Consider the following 22,074-nt stretch of genomic DNA (forward strand, 5'->3'; position numbering starts at 1 on the left):
AGCCTGATATATTTTACTTAGTTACATTCTAGGTTGAAAGCATGTGTGTGCTGCTTTTGCAGTGCAAGCTGGAAAAAAATTTATGTCCAGCAAAATAATGCCTCCACACCTGGTGTATAACCTACAAAGGGACAAACATTTATAGCACTGGTGTGGAAAGTGTGGGGAAGCAGAAAGGGAGCACAGATAGGGTACAAAAAGACCAGCAGCCCGAATGGGACATGACACTAACACTGGCAGCTCTGGTGCTCCCAGGCCCTATGAGGCTCAGGAGGAGCTGGCATTGCTGCAGGCACACAGCTCAGCATCCAGGCACCAGGAGGAGGCTAGAGGCAAGGCACTAGGGCATGCAGTAATCCCACAGCCCTAGAGCCAAGAAAGGTAAATCAAATGGCTTTTTGAAGCACCAAGGGAAAACAAAACAAAATAAACAAATAAAAAACAACAAACCACATTGTTTATTCCTTAAAGCCTAAAATGTTGCACAAATTGGAAACAGGATAGAAAAGATTTTGCAGAATTACACTTTTTTTCACTTTTTTTTTTTCCCTTCCTTTTCTTTTCAAAACAGCCTTCTCTAGCTATTTATTTTGCTTGCTGTAAAGCTGGGAGGGATGTCAGCGGTGACCTTGCTTTAAATTCTTCTTTACCTAAATAAACATGCTTGTAGGATGCAGGACTCAGCTCCCTTTTTATGAAGAGATCCCTTGACCACCCTGAAATCTTTGTTGCTGCTGCTGGATTACCATGTCTTCTCACTTCCTCATATCTTATCTACCCTGTAGACTACAAATCACACAGATTTTTACCAACTGGAAATATTGTTTTGCAGCTCTATAGACATCTAACAGCAAGAGCTATGAGACCTTGCAAACCAGCTTATGGTTATCTGAAGGCCAGAGGCATACAGCATAAAATATTTTATGGTGCTAGTGAATCTTCCCAACCAAACTTTTGTGGGAGGTATTTATAAGCTAAAAACTTCAGGGGGTTGGTTACTTTTGTTTGGTCACAAATAGAATTTAAAGTAGTCTACCCATCCTCCGGCTTAAAATGTCTGCAGGTATCGATATACCGACACGGAAATAACCCAGACACAGATGGTATTGGATCACACAGGTGACTGCGGTGTTAAGGGCATATAAATTACAAGGGACTATCCCCTCTTGGAGAAGCTGTTTTGGTAAATTCAAGTCTAAGCATGAAACGAGCAAAACATAAATTTTAGGTCTTTCCTGTCAAACATGATGTCTCGTTCCACTGGTTTGGAAAAGATCTTAGCTGTTGTTTCTCTTAGAACAATATGAAGGCCTTGGGGAAAATTAAACTGGGGAGGGATGCAGCATGTAAAATGTACAGCACTGAATGCAGAAGAAATCTCAGTTTGGGCCTGAAGAATCACTCTCGTCACGAGTTGGCAGTATGTTTATCTCCCACTTACACAGAGTCAGATTTTGGAAATTGATTAACGTCCGTGATTCCTAGGTGAGCCTTTAACTGGCTGTGTGCTTCTGTGCGCACACAAGAAGAAGTGTAGTCCCCAAACCCAGGTGGGACTGCATGGAGAAAATTTCATGCAGGAGGAAGTGTGTGTGCCTCCGCGAAGGAAGATGTTGTCAATTAGGCTGTTGCTGGAGAATATCATTCGAAGAATTCTTGGAAGAGGAAATGCCAAGTTTCTAGTTAAACTTGTTGAGTATTCTCTGGCAAATTTGAATAAGAAACTTTCTCTAGAGAGACTATAAAAATAACTGGTTGAGCCAAGTAAACAATGTATTCAATGTGACAACTTTTGTCATCATGTCAGCTCTGATTTTCACAGATTATGATGAAGGCAAGAGCGAGAAGCTGAAATAACACTGAAGGCTTGTAAACACAGGGGTAGTCTGGGAGGGGAGTCGGAGTGGGGCAATGAACTAAACCCACGAAGTTAAGGCACGTTGAACCTGTAAGGCTTCTCCTGAACACATCTGTTAGAGCACTCTCAGTCAGCTGACGTAACTTAAAGGTCCAGCACTAAAACACCTGAAATGGTCTACGAACTGTGCAGTTACGAACATGGTCTGAGGGAGGAAATGCAACTGTTCTCTCTTGCTTCGCTTATCTGCTACTAACATCTTGTGCTGAAGTCCTCCGTATGAAGCCTCATGCCGAAACAGGAGCTGAAGCACGGCCTGCAGAGATAAGTATTCCAGCAGATGATGTTTGTTGTGTCGCGTCGTAGAAGAAAGATTTAAAGCAAGCGGCTGAAACGTGTAAGAATAGTACCCATGGTAGACTGATGGCTGTAGAGAAGTTTGGAAGCAGCAAATATGGGAAACATTCGCTCTCTTATGTAAACATGCTTATTTTTGTAAATCCTTGGACAAGCCTCAGAAGGGTGAGCTCATGTGCAGCTGAGTAGACTTCAGTTATCTTACCATGGATCACCCTGACGAGTTGCCATAGATGCTTCAAATAACTTACAAAACCTGTAACCATCCCTATACCCTGCCCATGCTCCTCAGTGGTCTGCCGGAGCCATTAAAGCTGGATACAAGCTAAAGCAGCCCTCAGGCTGCTTGGATATGTGTTGGGGCTGCGCCAGGGCAGGCAAAGCACGAGGCGTACTTCAGCCTCTGTGCTGGGGCCAGCGTTAACACACAAATATATTTCTTCTGCCGTGCTTACTCCACCATGTGCAGGCAGTAGCTGCTATCACACCTTGCACGGTGCTTGGCTGTTGTAAGTAAAACAGTAAAACAGTCACTGTCAGCTCTTTCTTGTTTCCTATGCAGATCTTTTCCCCTGCGATTCAGAGATTTTGTGTTGTATTAGAGATCTAAAACCGCAGTCATCTCCACAAGTGTTTGCTGGAAGGAGTGGCGTGGCCGTGTCTCAGCCCCCAGACCCATGGGTGACAGTCACCTGTGATCTCTGCCTCTGCACTGCAGCCCTGTTCCCCTCAATGCGTCAGACCCTAAGCCGTGAGGGGCTGAGGAGCCCGGGTGCTTCAAAGGAAGGAGATGAGACTCGGCAGGAGCGAGGCGGCTCCCTCCCCGAGGTGCGATATCAGGCACAGCTGCGCAGGTGAAACCCCGCTGAAGTCAGCGGTGAAGTTCTCGGCGATCCTGGCGGCATCTGGATACGAGCCACGGCACAGAAAGAGAGCGCTCAATATGGTAGCTGACAATTAATAAAAGGATCAAGCACATAAAAACGGTGTGTGTTCATTCTGCTTAAAGGAAGCAGTCGTATAAGTTGCCTATCAGAACAATACCACCGCAAGCACCACAGACCTACCCTAACGTAAACCTGTGCTTAGCAGCCCAATCAGAAACCTTCAAGTTCTCTTTAAAATAAGCGAATCCAAGCTCAGAGCCCGAAATGCAGCCCTCAATATATTCCAAGTAGCGGAACAGTCACTAGCACGTTAGCAAGTAAATAATAGTTCACAATTAGTGGAAAGATGAAAACTGCTGTAGCAAGCCTCACAGCACCAAAGAGCTTATTTGTAGTCCATTGCTTGCATCCGAACGACACGTTACAGAAAGATGAAGGGAACCTGTCACAGCCCATTTGAAAAGTCACTTCTTCTAGACGAGCCTGTCTGCTTTCATCCCTCCTTGCATTATCAGCTGAACTGCTGGCACCAGGTATTCAAGGAATTTCAGAGGGAAGGAGGAGAGCACAATATTTCCCTGTCACCGTGATAGATTTGACAGACCATTTGGGCAATACATCGAGCATCCTGTCACACAAATTGAAATCTTTGGAAAGCCAACAGGCTTTGAGAACAATACTCAGCTACTCCAGGCCTGGGTTATTAGGTTATGATGAGATCCCTCTTTTGCTCATGATTCACTCACTTTCATCCTTTAAATGTGCTCAGAGAACTGGGGGTTGGGACGATTCTGCAACAGCCTACCTGGCTTGTTAATTAAAGAAATTCATTCTTGTTTGTTCCCATAGACTTGCCTCTCAGGGAACAGGTTTTCTCTGCTGAAGATGGAGCGTCTCCCCAAGCTGCCACACATCTCAGAGACAATTATTGCCGCTTTCCAAGGCTATTGTATGTGCGGTGTGCGGTCAGCGGGCACGGCGCTGGGAGAGGTGCCGAGCTGCACCGAGGGGGTAGGCAGGCTTGGCGCTGATGTCTGGAGGCGAGGCGAAGAGAAAGGCTGGCTGCCGTGCCAAATGATGTGGGCACCCTGCCTTCAGGGTGCTGGCACCCAACCAGCGAATTAGCAAGATCTTTGAAGTAGCAAGCTGCTGACGGTGCTGTTTGAGATCGGTAAACAGGCATCCTGTTTCAGCCGCGGTTGTGGAGGGATCCTCGGTGCCCAGAAACGGGCTGTTATCAGACTGGAGTCTGGGCAGCGCAGGACTGTGAAGGACCCCCTGCAGAGCAGCCATGTGAAGTCCTACTGATCTTTCGGGATTAAGTGCCTGAACTGCCTCCATGTTGCACAACCCAGAGCCCATTTTTCTCACTACATGTCTCCAGCCTGTATTTTCCCATAACACCTGAAACATTACCCGTCCGTTCACATACTCCAAATAGGAATGGAAACTGCAGCGGAGGGTAGTGCTCTAACTTCTACCTCGTGCCATGAAGAGAGTGGCATGCTGGTATGAACAAGCCTGTTCTCACGTACAGTTCGTATATCCTTTTGTAAAATCCTTCCAAGTGCCTTTTTTTTTTTTTTTTGTATTGAAGTTTTCACACAAACAAGACTGAAAATATGATCCTATCTATTGTCTCCCCTCAGTTTTAATGACCTTCCACCATTCAGCCACATGCAGTTTCTCAGTAGTACAGCACAATGTGTTGGACACATACAAGCTTTGGCACTCTGCACTTCAGTGACACCCCAAGTAAATTCAAAGGATTCTCTAAGCAGTACCCTCACTTCCACAAAACCCCAGCTAGATGCTTCAGTAAACAAGTAAAGGCATGTTCCTCAGGTCTGATGGGTTAATTTTTCATCCCTTCCAAAGTGTATTCCCAAGGCACAGCTTGCAAATGCTCCTAACCCTATCATACTCTGCCCATTTTATTTTCAGGTGTGAGGAGTGTGCACTCCCCAGGGTGGAATACTTACATGCCATCTTTAAACTTTCAAACATCATCCATCTTTCTGTCACTTTGCCCAAGGAGGTGATACTTTAGAGAGGGCAAAATGGCTTCCCATCTACTTGGAAGCCTGAGGGCTCATTTTTTTCTAATCCTTTCCTCATACGATTTTTTTTTTTTTTTTTTTTTAGGGGGAGAGATAAGTTGTGGAGAACTTTTGGAAAGCTTTGTCTTGACCATTATTAGGAAGTGTACAAAGAGTTGTATTGCAATATCTTACCTTAAAGTGGCTAGGTGCAGCTAGCTTTGTATACGTAGGCTCTGTTTAGGAACAAAGGAGACCTCTGAAGTGTTTCAAGAACTTGTTCTCCTATGTGGCATTATTTTCCCTTGGATGGTTTGGAGGAGTACTGGATAGCAAAGGGCTTGTTTGTCTGTTTGTTTGTATACAGGTTCAGGCTTTCTGCTGATTTTAAAGATGCTATCCAAGCTTGCACAATGAAGCTTGCAAGGCTGTACCTGCTCAGGTCCTCCATCATGCACGGTGCAAAGATTCAAACTAGAGACATTCCTGGATATCAATGACTTTACAAGGAGGAAGCAGAAAATGAAGTCTAAGTGACAGAGTCTAAGTGACTTCTTGATAAGAAGATTAGTTTAAAACTGTACACTTTGCTCATTTAACTTTTTTTTGGTGAGCCAACATAAAATACCACTGTAATTTACTTTGGCCTGTGGGAATAATATCCCAGAAATAACATCTCTACTTAAATTCTAGTAGCTTAAGATCTCTGTAGGGCTGCTGCTTTCACTACAAGACCTATAATTAGCCATCCATTATGACACTGAGCAGTAATATTGAGGAAGCCCATATTCCCCCTGGAGCACTGTATCCCAAATGTGCCAGTGAGCACGTAAGGGATGCGCTGAGGTCCCCACTCCTGCTAGACCCAAGCAGTGCAGGAGGTCTGAATTCCTCCCCAGGGCTCCTTGCAGAGATACCCCATATAACACCTTGCTTTTCTCAGGTGTCTCACAATGCGAGCATTGGGATTGCTGCACTGTACGTCCTAAGGCTGCAGTGGTGTGATTTGGGCTGCTTTCCCTCTTTCTTGTAAGGGATTATTGCTGCCATTGGGGGCTCTGCTGGGCTCTTCTTCCCACCCACCCTGCAGGTGGACACAGCTCCCAAAACCTTCCGTCATTTTCTGTTGAGAAAAGAAAGAAGCTTTGCATTTAGGAAGGATGGAAAGCTGCTAAGCCAAGCACTCCTTTCCTCAGGAAGAGGAAAAACTTCCCCAGCCTTTGGATGGAGCACGGCTGCTATGGGGACGGGGATGGCTCACTGGAGCTGCTCCAGTTCTGGCAGTCACCCCTGGGACAGCTAACATTTTCCTGACACGAGTGGGGGGAACACTTCCAGCTAGCTGGTTTTCTGGTCTAACACAAGACTTAGTTCAGATGGAGGGAAACAGCACATACGAAGAATACCTGAATAAAGGGGTTTCCCATGGTTTGGGGAAAGATTTTAACTTCCTTTCTAACAAAAAACAACAACGATTTTCTCACGTAAAATAACATAAACATATCCCCCACTAAGAAAATCCTACATTTGAATGAGGTCGTATTTTCCAAAGCCTCTTCCTATTTTATTTTCGAAAAGTATTTTATGAATTAGAACTGAATTTACAGATGGTTTCAGTTGCTTGGAAACAGCATTGGCAGGGTCTGTCTGTGTGTGTGAACAAACTACCACTGAAGAGACTGCTCCTTTCCATGTGCAACCTTATTATCACCAATACCAACTCCCTTGTGAAAGTGGCATGGTGGCAAACACGGAGCTGATGAGACCAGTCCTCATCTCGACACACTTAGGCACTGAGACTGATGTATAGGTTTTCCTCAAGTGTGTCAGACCTCGGGCCTTTTACAACCTCTTCTGAACGACCAGTCAACCTAAACTTATACTTAAAAAAGGCATTGAAACCTTGATGTTGCAGCTCAGCTCTAACTTCTGATGGCAGTTGTCAAGAACGCCTGCTCTCCGAGGCTCAGTGACATCAGGAATATGATTTCAAGATAGCTCTTGTTTTAGACCCTCTAGCTTCAAGTGCAAGGCACTGTAAGTAAGCAACATTTTTAGCAAACACTTCATTACTACAGATCAGTGCTACCACACACTCAAATTTGCTTTTCCCAGGTTCCGCATAATGGGGACAAAGAACATTTGTATAAAGCACTGGAAAGTTGGGGTCAAGGGCATGAAAGCATGCAGGAGGTGTCATTTACTGCTAGTCTTTTAAATGTCATTATTCCTCACAAGCAATACCGTGGCTTGATCCTAGCCAGTCTACTCCAACTGGAAAAGACACGTCTCTGACCTACCTCAGATACAAACATACTTTAACTTCTCTTTGTCATGCATCTTTATTGAAGAAAATGGCTACAGAGAGAAGAAAATCTTGACTAAAGGAGGAGGCCAAGAAATTCTAAAATTCCCAATGATCTTCTTCTCCATGCTGACACTGAGCTGAAGGTTTGGGCAAAATTTTAGTTTAGACCTCTAATCACTACAATTGGTCAGGTCTGAGGAAAGCATTTTGTATTACCAGTTAGGTGAAGTAAATCTCACATTACTTGTTCAGTATTGTCACAGGCCTGATCTTTTTCCAGGCTTCTTTAGAAATGCAAGGGTAAGAAGCATAAAGCATGGAAAATATGTAAGAATAAGAATAAGAACAAGTAATTCTTATTAGAATAATTAATCCTTATAAGAATAGGTAATATATCTCATGGGTAATATATAATATAGGTAAAATATAATATAGGTAATATAATAGGTATTTTTTACCTATACATTAAATGAATGTGTAGGGAAGATGTGGTATAATAAATAAAGTGAGGGAAGCCACTCTCACTTAGAAGCAGACCTGCATTTTAAGAGAAGGGTGAAAAATCCGGGGCCTCACACAGTGGTTCTGTGGGGTATATGGGGACAGGCTGGAGATGCAAAGACAAGCCTGAAAATGCCTATCTTCCCTCAGCAAATGGAGCCTGTTAAGTGCCAGCACCGTGACCAGAGCTTCTCAAACCTCTTCCAGTCTTTCTTAAAACTTCCTTATCAAGAGCAAAACTGCCATTGAGTGATGAACTACCTAAACTGTGCCCTGAATAGTGGGGTACAGACTGAAATCTTCATGTGGCTACATGTCCTACCATTTCATTTGGAAGTATAGTATGTTCTACTCCATCCCTTCTTAATAATGCATGTTTTTCCCTCCCTTCTTAATAATTAGAAATTAATGTCCTTGACACCATCTTAGAACACAGTGTTTGGCAACTATTTACAGTGCAGACAAATGTTTCAGCTTGCTGTCAAATATGCTCAGCGTTGTACAGTACACAAATAAAGACTGTCTCTTCCTCAAAGACCTCGGAGTCTGGGAGATAACATGAAAGAGTGCTTAGGAAGATGAGTAACCTGGGGACTGCAGGAGGGGCTCACCTAAGTTACGACATGAAAACTTCTCATCTCCTGGAGCCACTTAAAGAACCTGTACATTTTTGCTGGGTGTGTGTTTTTGGCATTTAACAGTTTTGCAATTATGAAAAAACCAGTGAAGCTGTTGACATTTGTTTGTGCCTAGTTTTGTTAAGACTCAAGTAAGGTGTAGGGGCTAATCCCCTGACACCCCCCAAGCCTGCTACAGCAGGTTTCTGCTCAAAGCCAAATGCTCTCAAACTGCTGGTCCTGCTCTGGGGGATGTGCTTTTCTTCCCACAAACACCTCGGTGGTTTCTGACCTCGAGAGGGATTCAAGGGAGAGCTGTAGAGACCCAATGTTGCTCGTACGTGACAGAAGACTTTTAATTTAAATGCATGAAATTGTTAGACCTTTTTTTTTTTCTTTTTCTTTCCTATACTTAGGAAAGATATGAGTCATGAATAAAACAGAAATAAATATGATGTAATCATCATGTACAGCTTTCTGTGACGCAGTTTTGCAAGCATTTCTCCAAAACAAATGTCTCTCTTCAGCCCCCAAGCATGGGTTACGTGCAAGGACCTCATTCACGGGGGTGCCAGGCTGCTCTCTCCCTGGGCAGGCACTGCCGGGGCACAGCAGCCTGTTGCTCAGAGCTGCCCTATATCCCTTGCCCATTTTTATCTCCAAATTTCTGGAAGCAGAGTTTATTGTTACTGAAGGCACAGGGACTCGGCACAGACAACCCCAGGTTGTAATGCCTTCTTTGTACATCACCTCCCAGATGGTGACACTTGCATCCCACAAAGAAAGAACGAAGATTAATTCCTCTTTCCTTCTTAACATGGTCTAGGTCATATCAGAGGGGGTCCTGTTGGTTTTCAGATCACACCAGGATAGCTTGTTCATCAAACAATGCTTGAGATCAGGTTTATCCTAGATCTCACAGATGACACAGTCAATTTTACCTTACCAACACCCAAACAGTCCTCATACTAAGAGGAATAACATAGCTGCACCTTTTCTTTGCGAAATATTATCAAAATACCACATGCATATGAAACGAGTGATCCCCGGTGTGATGAAGTCATGATCCTGTTACTTGTATGTAAATGAAAAGTGTGCAGTTACTTTGTGCATCTGAGTGACACACTTGGAGCCAAGCATGTTTTGATTTCAGGCCAGTGAAAACCAGATTTTCCTTTTGCTGGTGGAGGTGAAGGGTTGGTGGAGCGGGAGGCAGCTAATGCCAAGGTAAAACTATGCACGTTTCTCGTCATATGTCTTCGAGTGATACATTCCAGAGGTGTTCTTTATTTAATCACGTAGAGATAAATAAGCTACTACTTATTACAAACTAATGGTTTTTAAGCAGCACAGCTCAAAGATAATCTATGCTATAGAGTTCCTGGTGCCAAAGACATCCAGGATTTTTTACATGTAAAATCATGAAACTGCTGTGATGCTTTTGAAGTTTTAATACACACACACACACACACAAACACACTTGCCTAAAAACTTCTATGCAAGCAATAAAAAACTCTTGTTTGGGTCCAGTCCTTCAAGATGCAACATGGGTAGTTTTGTATTCAGCTTCACAGGTTCAGTTCCTGCAAGTCTGACCTATCTGATAATAGGTTTTTGAACAACGTATTTATCTCTCACTGCAATAAAAAAGCCTATGTTTTGAGTATTGATTAGTCTCCTCACCAAAAATTATTTTCATGGCTAGAGCAGTGAAGAGTTCTGCGCAGGAAAGAGGCCTAGCAAACACACTTCGAAGGGGAAAAAAAAAGACACATTGCTTTTTTCTTTGATTTCTCTAATCGCTGCAGATGTTGTGTAGTCGCACCTATGAAAAGTTAAATATTGTGTCTCTGTAACATTTTTGATCTTCATTAATTATAGCTCAGAAAACGTACAAAAAGCAGCCTGCCTCTTTAATACAAATAAGATTAATTGCATGGTTGTTCAGAAAATGAACCACCAGTAGTTAAACAAAAAATGTTTGTCTTTAAGCAGCCCTTGGATGATTTTTTTAAAAACTGTTACAGGAAGTGAAGAGGCTGCCAAATTACCATGCCCGTGAGCCTCACTCTCATTATCAGCCTAAACGAACGCACACACCCCGACACTTTCATCCTCTTCCAGGCCCAAGAAAAAGGAGGCATAAAAAAAAAATAAAAATGAAAAACACAACCACCCTTCCACACAAAGAGGTGTCTCTGAAGTCTGGAATGCACCCTGGCTGTTTGAAGAGGAGATTTATACCTGACACCCTCCTTGAAGCTCATTGTCGAGACTCGCCTGCGTTCAAATCAACCGCAGACTGGCTGCTGCAGGTACTTCATCTTACAACGACCGCATAATCTGAGATAAATGCACCGGGAATTGCTCTCACTTTGAGGTAGAAAAAAAAATATATAAGAAAAGAGTCAAACTCCTAACGCAGGTAGTGGGTGGAGGGAGAAGCAGACGGGCACGGGCGGCAGCGGCCACCCGAAGGGCTGGGCTGGGATGCCCAAGTTGCCATCACTGCCTGGGAAGCGATGGTGAGCCAGCTGCTGAGGCAGGACAGCAAATAAATATGTTTATTGTCCATTTTGCAGTATCACTCAAAGGCCCGATAAAAGTCGGGGCGTTAGGGTGCCGTTCGTGGTGCAGAACCGGTTGTGGTGCGTTTCCCAGGGTGAAGAATTACCACGTCACTTGGAATAAGGCTGTATTAATTCATGGCACTCAAAAACGTTTATGAGGAGATATTCTAAAATAGCACTGATAAAGACAAGAATACAGAAAAATGACAGTATAGGAAACATCTTGGTTAATATTAAAAGTCAGAAAATCTTGTCTTTCTCTAGCATTTCCTAATGCCTTTCTTTGATCCTGGGACCAGAAAGTAATACAGGATGAACAGCAAAACCAAGGACCCTTAAGGGCTGTTCTAGCACCACAGAGTGACCCTGCCTTTGAGGTGGACCCCTCAGTGTCTTTCAGATTTAACTGCTCTAGGTTTGGTTTTCTGATTCTCCTTTTCAAGTAGTTCAGAGCCAGGCCTGTAAGGGGCTTCTTCCAACATTTCCGGGCTCACAGGGATGTTTGGGATATGGAGATCTGGGAAGAAGGAGCTGTTTTATTCCATTTCAGTTATAGAGCACTTTCTATATTTAGGATTTTAAATTATGGTTTATTAAGGATGCAAATTATGAGCATTCCTAGGACTCCAGCTACTTGCATGCCCCAGCTAGCACATAACCATCATGCTATTACAAATCTGAATAAAGCAGGTTAAATTTGCAGCAGATTTAAAATAGGGCAAAAGGGAGGGCGGGAAGAGAGATTGTACAACACGTTAAACATCTAGCCACTAGGATGGGAGGAGAAACATCTCCTGAACTGAACTGACACAACTGCTTGTGAAGTTGCAGCATCAATCTCACCTTGGCCACAGGTATGCCCTTCTATTTTCGCAGTTGAAAGATTTACCATCTATACATTTTTTTTTCTTTCTGATTTTTTTTTCTGTTTTTTTTTTTTTTCCTTGAGGGATAATGTTTTCTATCTGGTGCTAGCAGCAGGAGGTTCTCAAAGAAATCAGTTTCATCAGCCCGTGACCAATGTATTGAAAAATGGAGCATGGCTCCATGGCAGCAATCGTGGCAATCCACTGCGGACACTTAGCCTGGAGCCTTCATAATTTCCGACACCGAGTATCTGAGGAAATAGCATTCAGTATTTCATTCTGACATTTCAGTTCATGACAGCAAGCTAGAGAGTGCTGCTTGAACCCAAAGTCAAACACAATAAAAGGAGCACAGCTTTCCAAAAAGAAAAAAATATTATGTAAGCAAAGCAGGTTCGGCTTGTACCGCAAGAGAGGGAAGCAGAAATACGTGGCTCTAGGCAGTCACTCCATTGCTGTGCCTGTTAAAAATAGCTTACTTGCAAATTTCAAGAAACCATATCAAGAGCCTCTTAGCCTAATGAGGGCACCACCAAACCAATTAGACAGCAAACGCCCTGGATTCCCCAGCTCCAGCCACTGGAGAGACACCACCACTCTTGTGCTTGCTGCTCTTCATAAACCCCAGAGCAGGATCTGGGCATCCTTTCCTCTCTCCCTCCTGTGTGCTGCAATCCTCACCCTCTGCTCTTCCTGCTCCCCTGGTGCAGAGCCCTTCTCTGCAGCCTTTCAGCTTTCTCATAAATTCAAGGTGGCAAAGACATGCTGGGTACATGCTGCCTCTACATCAAAATAATCCCACCTGGAGTGCAATCTCATACAGCTCACCCTCACCTGCCTGGAGCCCATTGCCACCAGGGCAATGAAGCATCAGCCTCTGCCCACAAAGGGGTGGATAACGGCAAGACTGTCGTGCAAAGCGAAATGTAAGCACTCGTGTTTCTAACTTGTGAATAGCCACATCCCGCACTGTGCCACATGGGCTCCCCTCCCAGAGCCGAGGACAGGCTGCCCAGTCCAGGCGGTCCCCTGGAGTCATCCAGGCTCCAGTCGGGGCCAGCTCATAGCAGAGGGCTCGGCCTGACTCAGTGCTGTGCCCCCTGTAAGCAGCAGAAAAATCACATGTGTAACTAGCAAAACCCTATAATAAAAAGTGATTTAGCACCGTGACTATTTTCTTGAAGTAAATAAAGGGTTATAGAAACAGCATTTGCGGAAGATACACCTAGCAAGTGCACAGCAGCAACCGAGGAACTACATTTCTTTTACAGCTTGTCTGAAATGTCACGCTGTGCAGAGACCTGGGGGCATGTTTTAGTGATGTGCTTTAAATGGTGAAAAGGAAAAACTAATTCTTCACGAAAAAGGATGCAAGTAGGAAAGTTGTTTAAAAGACAAAGCCCTGTATGGATAGCAAGTGCTTGTGTGCTCAGGTCGCTTTCAGAATCAGTTTCTGGCCATCTTGGCTTTGCCCTCTAGGACATCTACACAAACTCATGTATGCTCCTAAGTGCCAAATGTGCATACTGCATCTCAGCATCGAGAGCAAGTGACAGTTAATTAAAACCATGCACCACAGAGGGCTCATCCTTTCATGATAAATGATGGCATTGACAGATGCATCATTTTTATGTTATGCTTAATTACGTCAAAGCTAGACCCACCAGTGTGCAAAGGAGAGGGTAGCATTTTTGTTTATTACTAATATGCTCTGTTGGTTACTTTTTTTCTACACTATTGACATGTAATGGAAAGTGACCAAAACCACATAAGTTACATGCCAGTTAAAACCATCTCATTTTTGTTGCCGTGTCATGACATACTCTGTATACAAATCTTTAAAAAAACAGCCATAATATCACCCTGTCTCTTGGTGCCTCATGGAGATGTGAGTTTAAGGCTTTAAAGCAACAATGACCAAGTCTCCCTGCTCACCAGTTCTTTCTGTTTTCCTTGCTCAGACTATTACAAATATAAAGCTCTTCACCTGAATCCCTGAGGTCCTGTTTATCTCTTGCTCATTTATTCTCATCGTAGGAAAAAGCAAAAGTGGGATACAGAGCTACAAAATAGCTCTCCCTAATTTATGTGCCTAATAAAACAAACTTCTCCTAAAGGAACTAACATCAGTCTTCAAAACATTAAGACCAGATTTTGCTGCCCCCACTCAGAGAGCTGCATCGGCAGCTGAAATCAGTGGGCCTGCTACGAGGTAAATGTATAAGCACAGATAGCAAAGTCTCCCAAATAAAAACCAAACAGTCTGCAATGAAAGTGTTTTTTTGAAGTCTACCTTCAGTGTTCAGAAAATATTATGATTCATGTAGACCATTTTTACTTCAAAGCCATACAAAAGCCTGGAAATGAAAACCTAAGACTACCACATTCATGCCACCTATTACTCCTTCACTGAAGTTTGCCCCTGTAACATCTTGCTCCTAAATCTCAGCTGTGCTCTCTACTTGCACTCTAAGGAACTGTTCTTGAACAGATTAAAAAGTACTGTGACTTGGTAAGAGCTAAAGGCTTGCGTACGGGATATGGTTAGCACATTTCAGAGGAGTATATGGTTTCCACATATCAATTTATTAGTGGAGTAGTAAGACATGCTTTGAGTGAAATGGGACAACATCAAATACTCCCTCTGTTTAATTTGGAACAGGGTGCTCCCGTCTCTCAAGAGAGTGCCAAAACCACGGGGTTATTGGATATTTGCAGGAGGGATTTTTTTTTTTTCATCTGGGTGTATTTCCCCAGCTCTGACTGGATCCCAAAGCAAACGGGGCTTATGTAGTCATTTTTCTTTCCCCCTGCTCACTTGCATGCCCCCAGCCCACCTCCCCCGCAGTCCTGCCCACCCGGACGATGCAGGGAGAAATGCTTCATGGTGCAGGTGGCATGCCCCAGCTCGGGAGGAGTGACACTGACGACTGCACATGGCAGGAAAATCTTCGCAAGTGTCCCACGGGGGAGAGCTTCAGCCACAGCTGGCAGTCAGCCGCAAGACACAGATCCACCAGAAATCAACCCCCACCCATGCTGGTGCCCCTGGAGCTGCTTGCCTTGTAGCTCTCCCTAATTCAAACTATCCTGGGCTAATCTGTAGAACATTTTCACCAAGGCAGCTCCCTGCTTTGGCAGGGATCAGATCTGGGGACCAGATTTGTTACAGGAGCAGTACCACAACAGACTTGAGCACCACCTGTGGAAGCCACATGAGGTGGCAGCATCCTTGCTACTGCCAGAGCCTGGGGAGAGCAAGACGCCTCAAAATGGAAGCCCTCAAAAACCAGCACATGTGCTTTGGCCATGACTCCAGCAAGGCTCTTGGGAGCATTCTGCACAAGAGGCTCCCTCTGAGCACCAGGAGCACTTCTGTGCCATGGGGGTGAGGAGCCCTGGCACAGGCTGTGGGGTCTCCTCCTTGGAGGCCTTCCAAAGCCGCCTGGAGCTGGGCCTGGGCAGCCTGCGCTGGGTGGCCCTGCTGGGGCAGGGCTTGGGCCTGGTGGCCTCCAGAGGGCCCTGAAAGCCTCAGCCATCCTGTCGTGCTGTGATTCTATGAACTGGCTGGGGACTGAGCTTTGCAGTCCAGTTCTCCAGGCTCCCCACAAAGCACACGCTGTGGATTCCCTCCTGCAGGCCACTTTCCTGCCACAAAACACAGCACTAGTGCTGCTCCATCTCTTTGTACTCAAGACCCCCACTGGCGTGACACAAGGCCAGATACCTCTGTCTGCCTGCAGAAAGCATCCTCCTTTGTTTGAACATCAGTTTGAAACTCTTCTCCCTTGACTGCGGGCAAGCTGGGAAGGCATCACGGAGACAGGGCTGCCCCGAGTCCCCACCTGGCAGCGTGGCCACAAGGGCTGTCCTGCTCCTCCCTCTTGAAGCCTTTCTGCTTTGCATCAGACAGTTTTTTTTTCTCTTTCTCACTCAGTTGACTCCCAAACCCAGCAACTGGGACACCACCTGGGACAGGGTTTTGGAAACTGGTATCCAGTTCTTACTCTAATAAAAATTTAAATATTTTAGATTGAGTGTTCCCCAGAGCCCGTATCCCCATACACCCTGGCAAGTACCCTAGCCAACAGGCAACAGCATTACCTCCTTTTTTTTTTTTTTTTTTAGCGACTCCAAAGAGTTACTTATGCCTAGAGGGATGGAAAGACACCTGCTCCAGAAAACAGAAGACCTGGGAGGGGGGCACTATGGTGAGAGAAACACCTGAAGTCTCCCAGGCAGAGGAGGACACCGAGGCCAAATCTCCCACACCCCACCTGAACTCTCAGAACATGGGCTAAATGTAAAAGTGCATCCACTGTCAGCGGCAGGACTCAAGTGTGCCGTGAGGATCTGCTCCTCCAGCACAGCCCAGGCCAGGTATAAAGCATGTCCAGAAGCACAGGTTCAGGCATGCAAGGAACTCGGTGGATGCGAGTGTGGGTGTTAAGGAATGTAGGCACCTCTGGGGTGAAGGGGCAGGTGAGCGAGGTTTCCAAGGATCTAAAATTTAGACCTCAGCATGTGAAGTGATGGCTCTGCGAGGCACCCAAGTTCCTCAGTGGGATTAAGTCTATAAAGATGACCTAAAAGAAAGTATCTGCTTCCCACCCCAACATGTTCCTGAATCAAAGTTTCAGAGAGTGCCTGTTATTCTACGCACTTTTCACACACCCATCTCTAATTGCTCTTCTGTGATTAAGGAAAAGTGTTTCATCTGTATATATGAAAAAGGGTGAAAACTCTAGATGAAAAACATTGCGAAGTTCAAGACAACTGTTTATGAACTTTCATCTGTTCGGCAAAAGCAGACATGTCTATGCAGCTAAGCAAAGGTCTGAGCACAACACTTGTTAAATTAATGCAGCTAGCATCAGTAACGATAGGGAAAATACCACAGATAGCAACTTTGCTTCTGTATGTGTTTCTGGAGAACAAGGACTTGAGCTGCTAGTACTGCTTTTGCACTTGTCTGTGCAAGGGGAAAAGCAGATGTCCTTCTCTTTCACTCATTTTGATTTAACTAATACGTTTTTTGCAGCCTGTGCTGCAATTTTACCTTTTTAAAAGAATTTTGTCCAACTCAGACATGGACTCAGGCAACAGCAAAGGAAAGCACAACATCAGCAGTCTGCTAAAAGAAATGGCAAAAACATCCATGACATCAAGACTCAGGAAGCATCCCAAGTCTTTGCACTCAAGTCTTTCCACCAAACTTGTTTCAAAATGGATTGAGGAGAAAGTTCTGAAGGAATAAAACAACTCCAAACACCATACTTCCCACTCATTTTCTTTGCTTCTGTTTTAAAATTCCAGAAGGAAAAGCCATACATGCTTACAAGAAACTACTTACTTGATGTGGTAAGCACAGATATTATTCTACCAATTTTTTCTTATTGTCTTTTTTTTTTTTTTTAAGAAAAAACTTTGCCATTACTTACATGCATCTCTGAAATTCTTCAGGGATGCTTGTATAATTAAGAAGAAGTTACTGAATTAATAAGGCAGAGTACTTTGTAAAGGTATTAAAATAATTTGAGAGGCACACCCAGGCTACGCTGTGAACAATGTGTGGAATTGAGCTAGGCTGTAACATTTTGCTGAGAGTAAGCGTTCGCTTCTAGAGCAGACAGTAGTTTTTACCAGGTGTAAGCCCATCACTTTTCAGTCCCAGCCTCAGACAATGATGCTGTACAAAGCCCTTTTAGCCACTACAAACCACAACAAGTTCAAAACCTGACTCATGTCTAGAACTTCGACTGGCTTGCCGTTACCAGCTTAGTCACTGCCAGCAGCCCTACATGAAACTGCTAATCCTGTGGCATCCTCAGCACAGTTCCCTCCTATGGGAAAGCCCTGGTTAGTCAGCCTCGCAGAAAGGTAGGGTATTGTGATATTTCTCTTACCATTGTGCCGCTTTGTTCTTCCTGCATTCCCATCTTAATGACTGCACGAGCTGTTGGCCTTCCACACTTTCTTTGTGTCTATGTAAATTCACGGTTTGATGCTGCAGAGGCGGAGACGATTTCTAAGTCAAGGGGCAGGTGTGAGTGAAGGGAGCAACCCAACAGCCAAACTATTTGAAAAAGAAACCTTTAATGTCTCATCAGCTCAGCACTTGAAAAAAAAAAAAAAAAAAGCCTTCATAACTTGCCTTGAAAACTGGAAAAACAGGGTGTCTGGCTATAATTTAAGACGTTAATAACAAGACGATATTGCAGTTCCCTGACATATTTTGACTTCAGCACAGCAAAATGCTATCTTAAAACTAGGTCTGGTTTTTATTATGTGAAACTCTGTCGGTGACAGAGAAATTACAGAAAGTTTGATTTGTTTCTCATTCAGTTCAAATTTTGATGTTTTCATTCACATTCAAAATTTTGAGAAAAGGGCATTGGGTTAAATTTTATGGTGCATCTGAAAAAAAGTTGTTCTTTTGCTTTGTTGAACAGATGTACTGACAAGTATTTTAGCATGACCAGAAATTGGAGAGTACTTACAGTACAGTACTGTGATGACTTTACAGACTGACCATGGGCTTCAGAAGTATTCAGTTACTACTGTGAGCACATCTAAAACTGGACCTGACACCCTGATTAGCCAACAAAGTTTCAGCAAGAAGTATTTTTCACCTTCAGGCTTGGTGTCTCCTTTCCAGCATATAAAGCATACACAACGAAGCAAGAACAAATACACTGTGCCATGATGGAACACGGGGCAATATGAACTACCTGAATTCCCACAATCTTATTTTTATTTCTGTGGTCCAGAATAGACTTTCAACCATTGAGCTAAAGCTTAAGAAGATGAGTACTTGCTTATTTGGCACCACTCGTCTATCTGAAGTTACATGTGTGCTTAGAAGCTCTGCCATGTAAGTCATGATACATAGAAAACAGTTGTAAAGCTTCTGCACATGCATCTTTACATCCATCACAGAGATCCCAACGAGAAACCAGAAGTCAAAATGTATTTCTTATTTCCTATTGGACTCGTTCTTTCTGCTGAAATAATCATCTTTTGAGACTGTTGCCTCATCTAGAACATTTTACGATGCTAGTAGATAGATGGGCAAATGCAGGCATCCTGCTCTTTATGCCTTCAAAGCTATCACGTATAGATAACAGTGTTTTCTTTTAATCTTTTTTTCATTACTGAATATTATGCTTACAACAATCCTGCTTTGCTACAGATGGTTTCCTGTTGTTTCTGCCAAATGTGAAATAGCTATAAAACTTGAAAAGGTTTTGATGCTGTCACTGCATGAAAAATTGCATCTACGAGGGAAAATTAAATATGAGCCCTAGCCTTTAATTGCTTTAATCTTACTTGGTAAGTGAACTTTTTTACCCCCACCCCCAACTCAAAGCTTCCGATAACATGACCTGAAGGGAAAAATATAGCTATGTATTTTAGTCAGGTAGAAAGCCTTCATTAACAAAAACAAAAAAGAGGAAGGGGAAGTAGATAATTCTCATGTCCAGACCAACCAAACAGCCACCAACACCAGCTAACAAGAGCAATGCCTTTGGCTCTGCGTCATAAAATATGTAAAGTCATTTCTGTTAGAAGACAGCTAAGTTCCTGTTTACAGTGCTATAATAAGGAGATCTATCATCTTAGCAGACAAATTACTAGAAAATGGCTTACATACTCCCAAGGGAACAGAGCCTTTGCTCCTTGCGTGGGCAAATCTCAGTGAACTCAGTGACAGCTTTACTTGAATGCAAAAGGAGTAGTAAGAAGCACTTCAAAGAAAAATTGAATTTTATACATTTCTTATACTATAGGGAAAACTTTTAATGCTCTTTATAGGCATAGATTCAGTGTTGTATGGGAAAAGGACTAGAGCAAAGTCTTTTATCAGCAAAGGCGTAGGACAGGCACATTACTTGCACGAGTGGAACATCACCAACAAATGGGTGAGCTACATGGGTGCTCTCAAATATCTGCCAATATTTGACTGGCACCCCATCAACACTCTCATGTTCGAGAAAAAAAAAAAAAAAAGCCAAAACCTGCAAACCTGCAAGCATTTAACCACATCCTTCTACCAACAAGGTAAGGCTGTCTTCATTGCCATGGATCTGTCTGTACAAGCACTGAGGGCAGAGGCAAGAAGAGTAAATATAAGGAACTGCTGTCATTTTGAGTGCATTTGTCTGTCTGTTGCTGCGCCTGATATCTTAGGGCTCTGCAGCACAAGAAACAAGTGCTCTGTATTGGAGACTTGGCAGGCACCCATTTCTGCAGGAAGAAGGCATGCAACTGTAGTCTCACCCGACCAAGACACCAGGCTTGAGCTTCACAGCTGCTCAGCCCTCTCCTGTTCCTTCCTGGGGAGGGATCTGATACCTGTTCACCACAAGAATAGTTTCGCTCACGGTGGAAAGGGAAGCTGGGGGAACCGTCGTTTCTTTTAACCTGTGTTGACTTTCCCTGCTCTGCAGGCTGGAATTGAAAAGCTGAGACAGAGGTGACACTGTGTGCAGGAGTGAGTGGAAAATGTGTGCAGTCATCAAGCTGCAGCAAAATGTCTCACCTCCACATGGACGTGCCTCACCCACATGCTTTATCCCCAAGGGCACCTCTTCAAAGCGCCCCCGGCATTTCCCCACACGGAGGTACTGGCACCAGAGTTATCTGCCTGGTTGTTTAGTTTGACTTCCACTTCTGCTAAATTAAAAGCAACTTTACACAAGCTCTGAGCGACCTGCACCCCACAGCTATGGACAAACCTGTAGCTCAGTCCAGCTGCGGTCACTGAGAGGATCAGTGGGCTGCCAGGATCTGTGTGGCCAACATGCTGGACCTGCTGCCTTCCCTGAGGGATGGAGCCGTCTCTGATGGCTGTGCTTCCTTGGGCCAGGGAAACATTCGTGGGCAAGAGCCTGCTCTTTCTCTTTCGTAGTGTAGCCTGTGTACATCTGGGCCTTGGATGACCATTGGATATGGGCACGTAGGTCCCAGCTGAAGGGCTACTGACGCTGTTGGAAAGTCTCCCTTTGGCTTCACTGGGAAGTGGATCAAGCCCCTGCATGTTTGCTTATTCCTTTATTTATTACCAATTTTGCCATTTGGTCACCAGCTGAATTATTTTCACCTTTCACATTCAATTAAATACCACAAAATGTTAGTGCAGGACTTTTCTCACAACCAGCTAGAAACCATGATAGAAAACACAACCCTGCCACATCAGAGACGTTCTTCATATACCGTACGGTATTTGCATCTAGGTTTCCTTGTTGCTAGCCAATGCCATCTGTTATCTGTTTTGGTCTGCTTATGAGAACTGGTAATTTCTGAAAATTGAGAGCAAGGAAAGAACAAGGGCTTTTTCCTTTGTATTTTATGTCCCAAAGAAATGAACTGGATCTACACATGCACACAAAAATATACCCCTCCAATTGGCAATATGCTAGCATATGCTTTTTCTGTATGGAAAATTTAAAGAGACAAGGCCCATCAAGGGGAAATATTTGAGCGTAATGAAATAAATGTGCGCCCCACAATGCTTGGATACTCAGTTCTGCTTTTGTCTCTTTTGGAGGGTGCTGATGCTCAGACTCGCTGATGGATTAGGCAGTGACAGCTGAGATAGTTACTGCCCTCAGCTGCGCGCTCTGCCCCTCGCTTGGAAATTACTGCCCTCCTGCCGCCGGCACAACTGAACGCTTCGTGAATCCGATTTCAGACTGCCAGACTTCACGTGAACCTCGGCTCACGCCAGTTCACCAGCCCATAAACTCCTGCGGCTGGGAGGCGAGCTCACGAAGCATCGAGCCCTGCCAGCCACGCAGGTGGAAGACCGAGAAAAGCAAACGGGGTGCATGGGCCAGCCAGCGGGCAGCAGCTCATGGAGCATTCCCTCCTATTTTTGGAAACACAAACGCGTCGAGCTCAGGGGACCCATTGTCACATGCCGCCCCCTGAGCAAAGAAATGGCAAAATGTCAAGTGACAAAAACAAGAACGCGTCCCCAGCCTTTTCTCGGGGTTTTTGGTTTTTCGGTTGATTGGTTTTTTCTCTCTTTTGCAACTGCATTTCAGGGACAGTATTAAAATGCGCTCA

General features: G+C 44.3%; 1 protein-coding gene across 2 annotated transcripts in view; it reads right to left on the minus strand.

The window, feature by feature from the left end:
* The window catches only part of LOC136786312 (tumor necrosis factor receptor superfamily member EDAR-like), a 61,531-nt gene extending 43,452 nt beyond the window's left edge, over positions 1-18,079 (minus strand). Inside the window, exon 1 of one of the 2 annotated variants that reach the window (XM_066990489.1) lies at positions 17,910-18,079. In XM_066990489.1, coding sequence (XP_066846590.1) covers positions 17,910-17,942 — 33 coding nt within the window. In that variant the 5' untranslated portion in view covers positions 17,943-18,079. The remainder of the gene's footprint in view (positions 1-17,909) is intronic. The other variant, XM_066990488.1, reaches the window with a different exon arrangement.
* Positions 18,080-22,074: the final 3,995 nt, after the last annotated feature.

Source organism: Anser cygnoides, chromosome 1 (assembly GCF_040182565.1).
Source record: "Anser cygnoides isolate HZ-2024a breed goose chromosome 1, Taihu_goose_T2T_genome, whole genome shotgun sequence".
Taxonomy (NCBI): domain Eukaryota; kingdom Metazoa; phylum Chordata; class Aves; order Anseriformes; family Anatidae; genus Anser; species Anser cygnoides.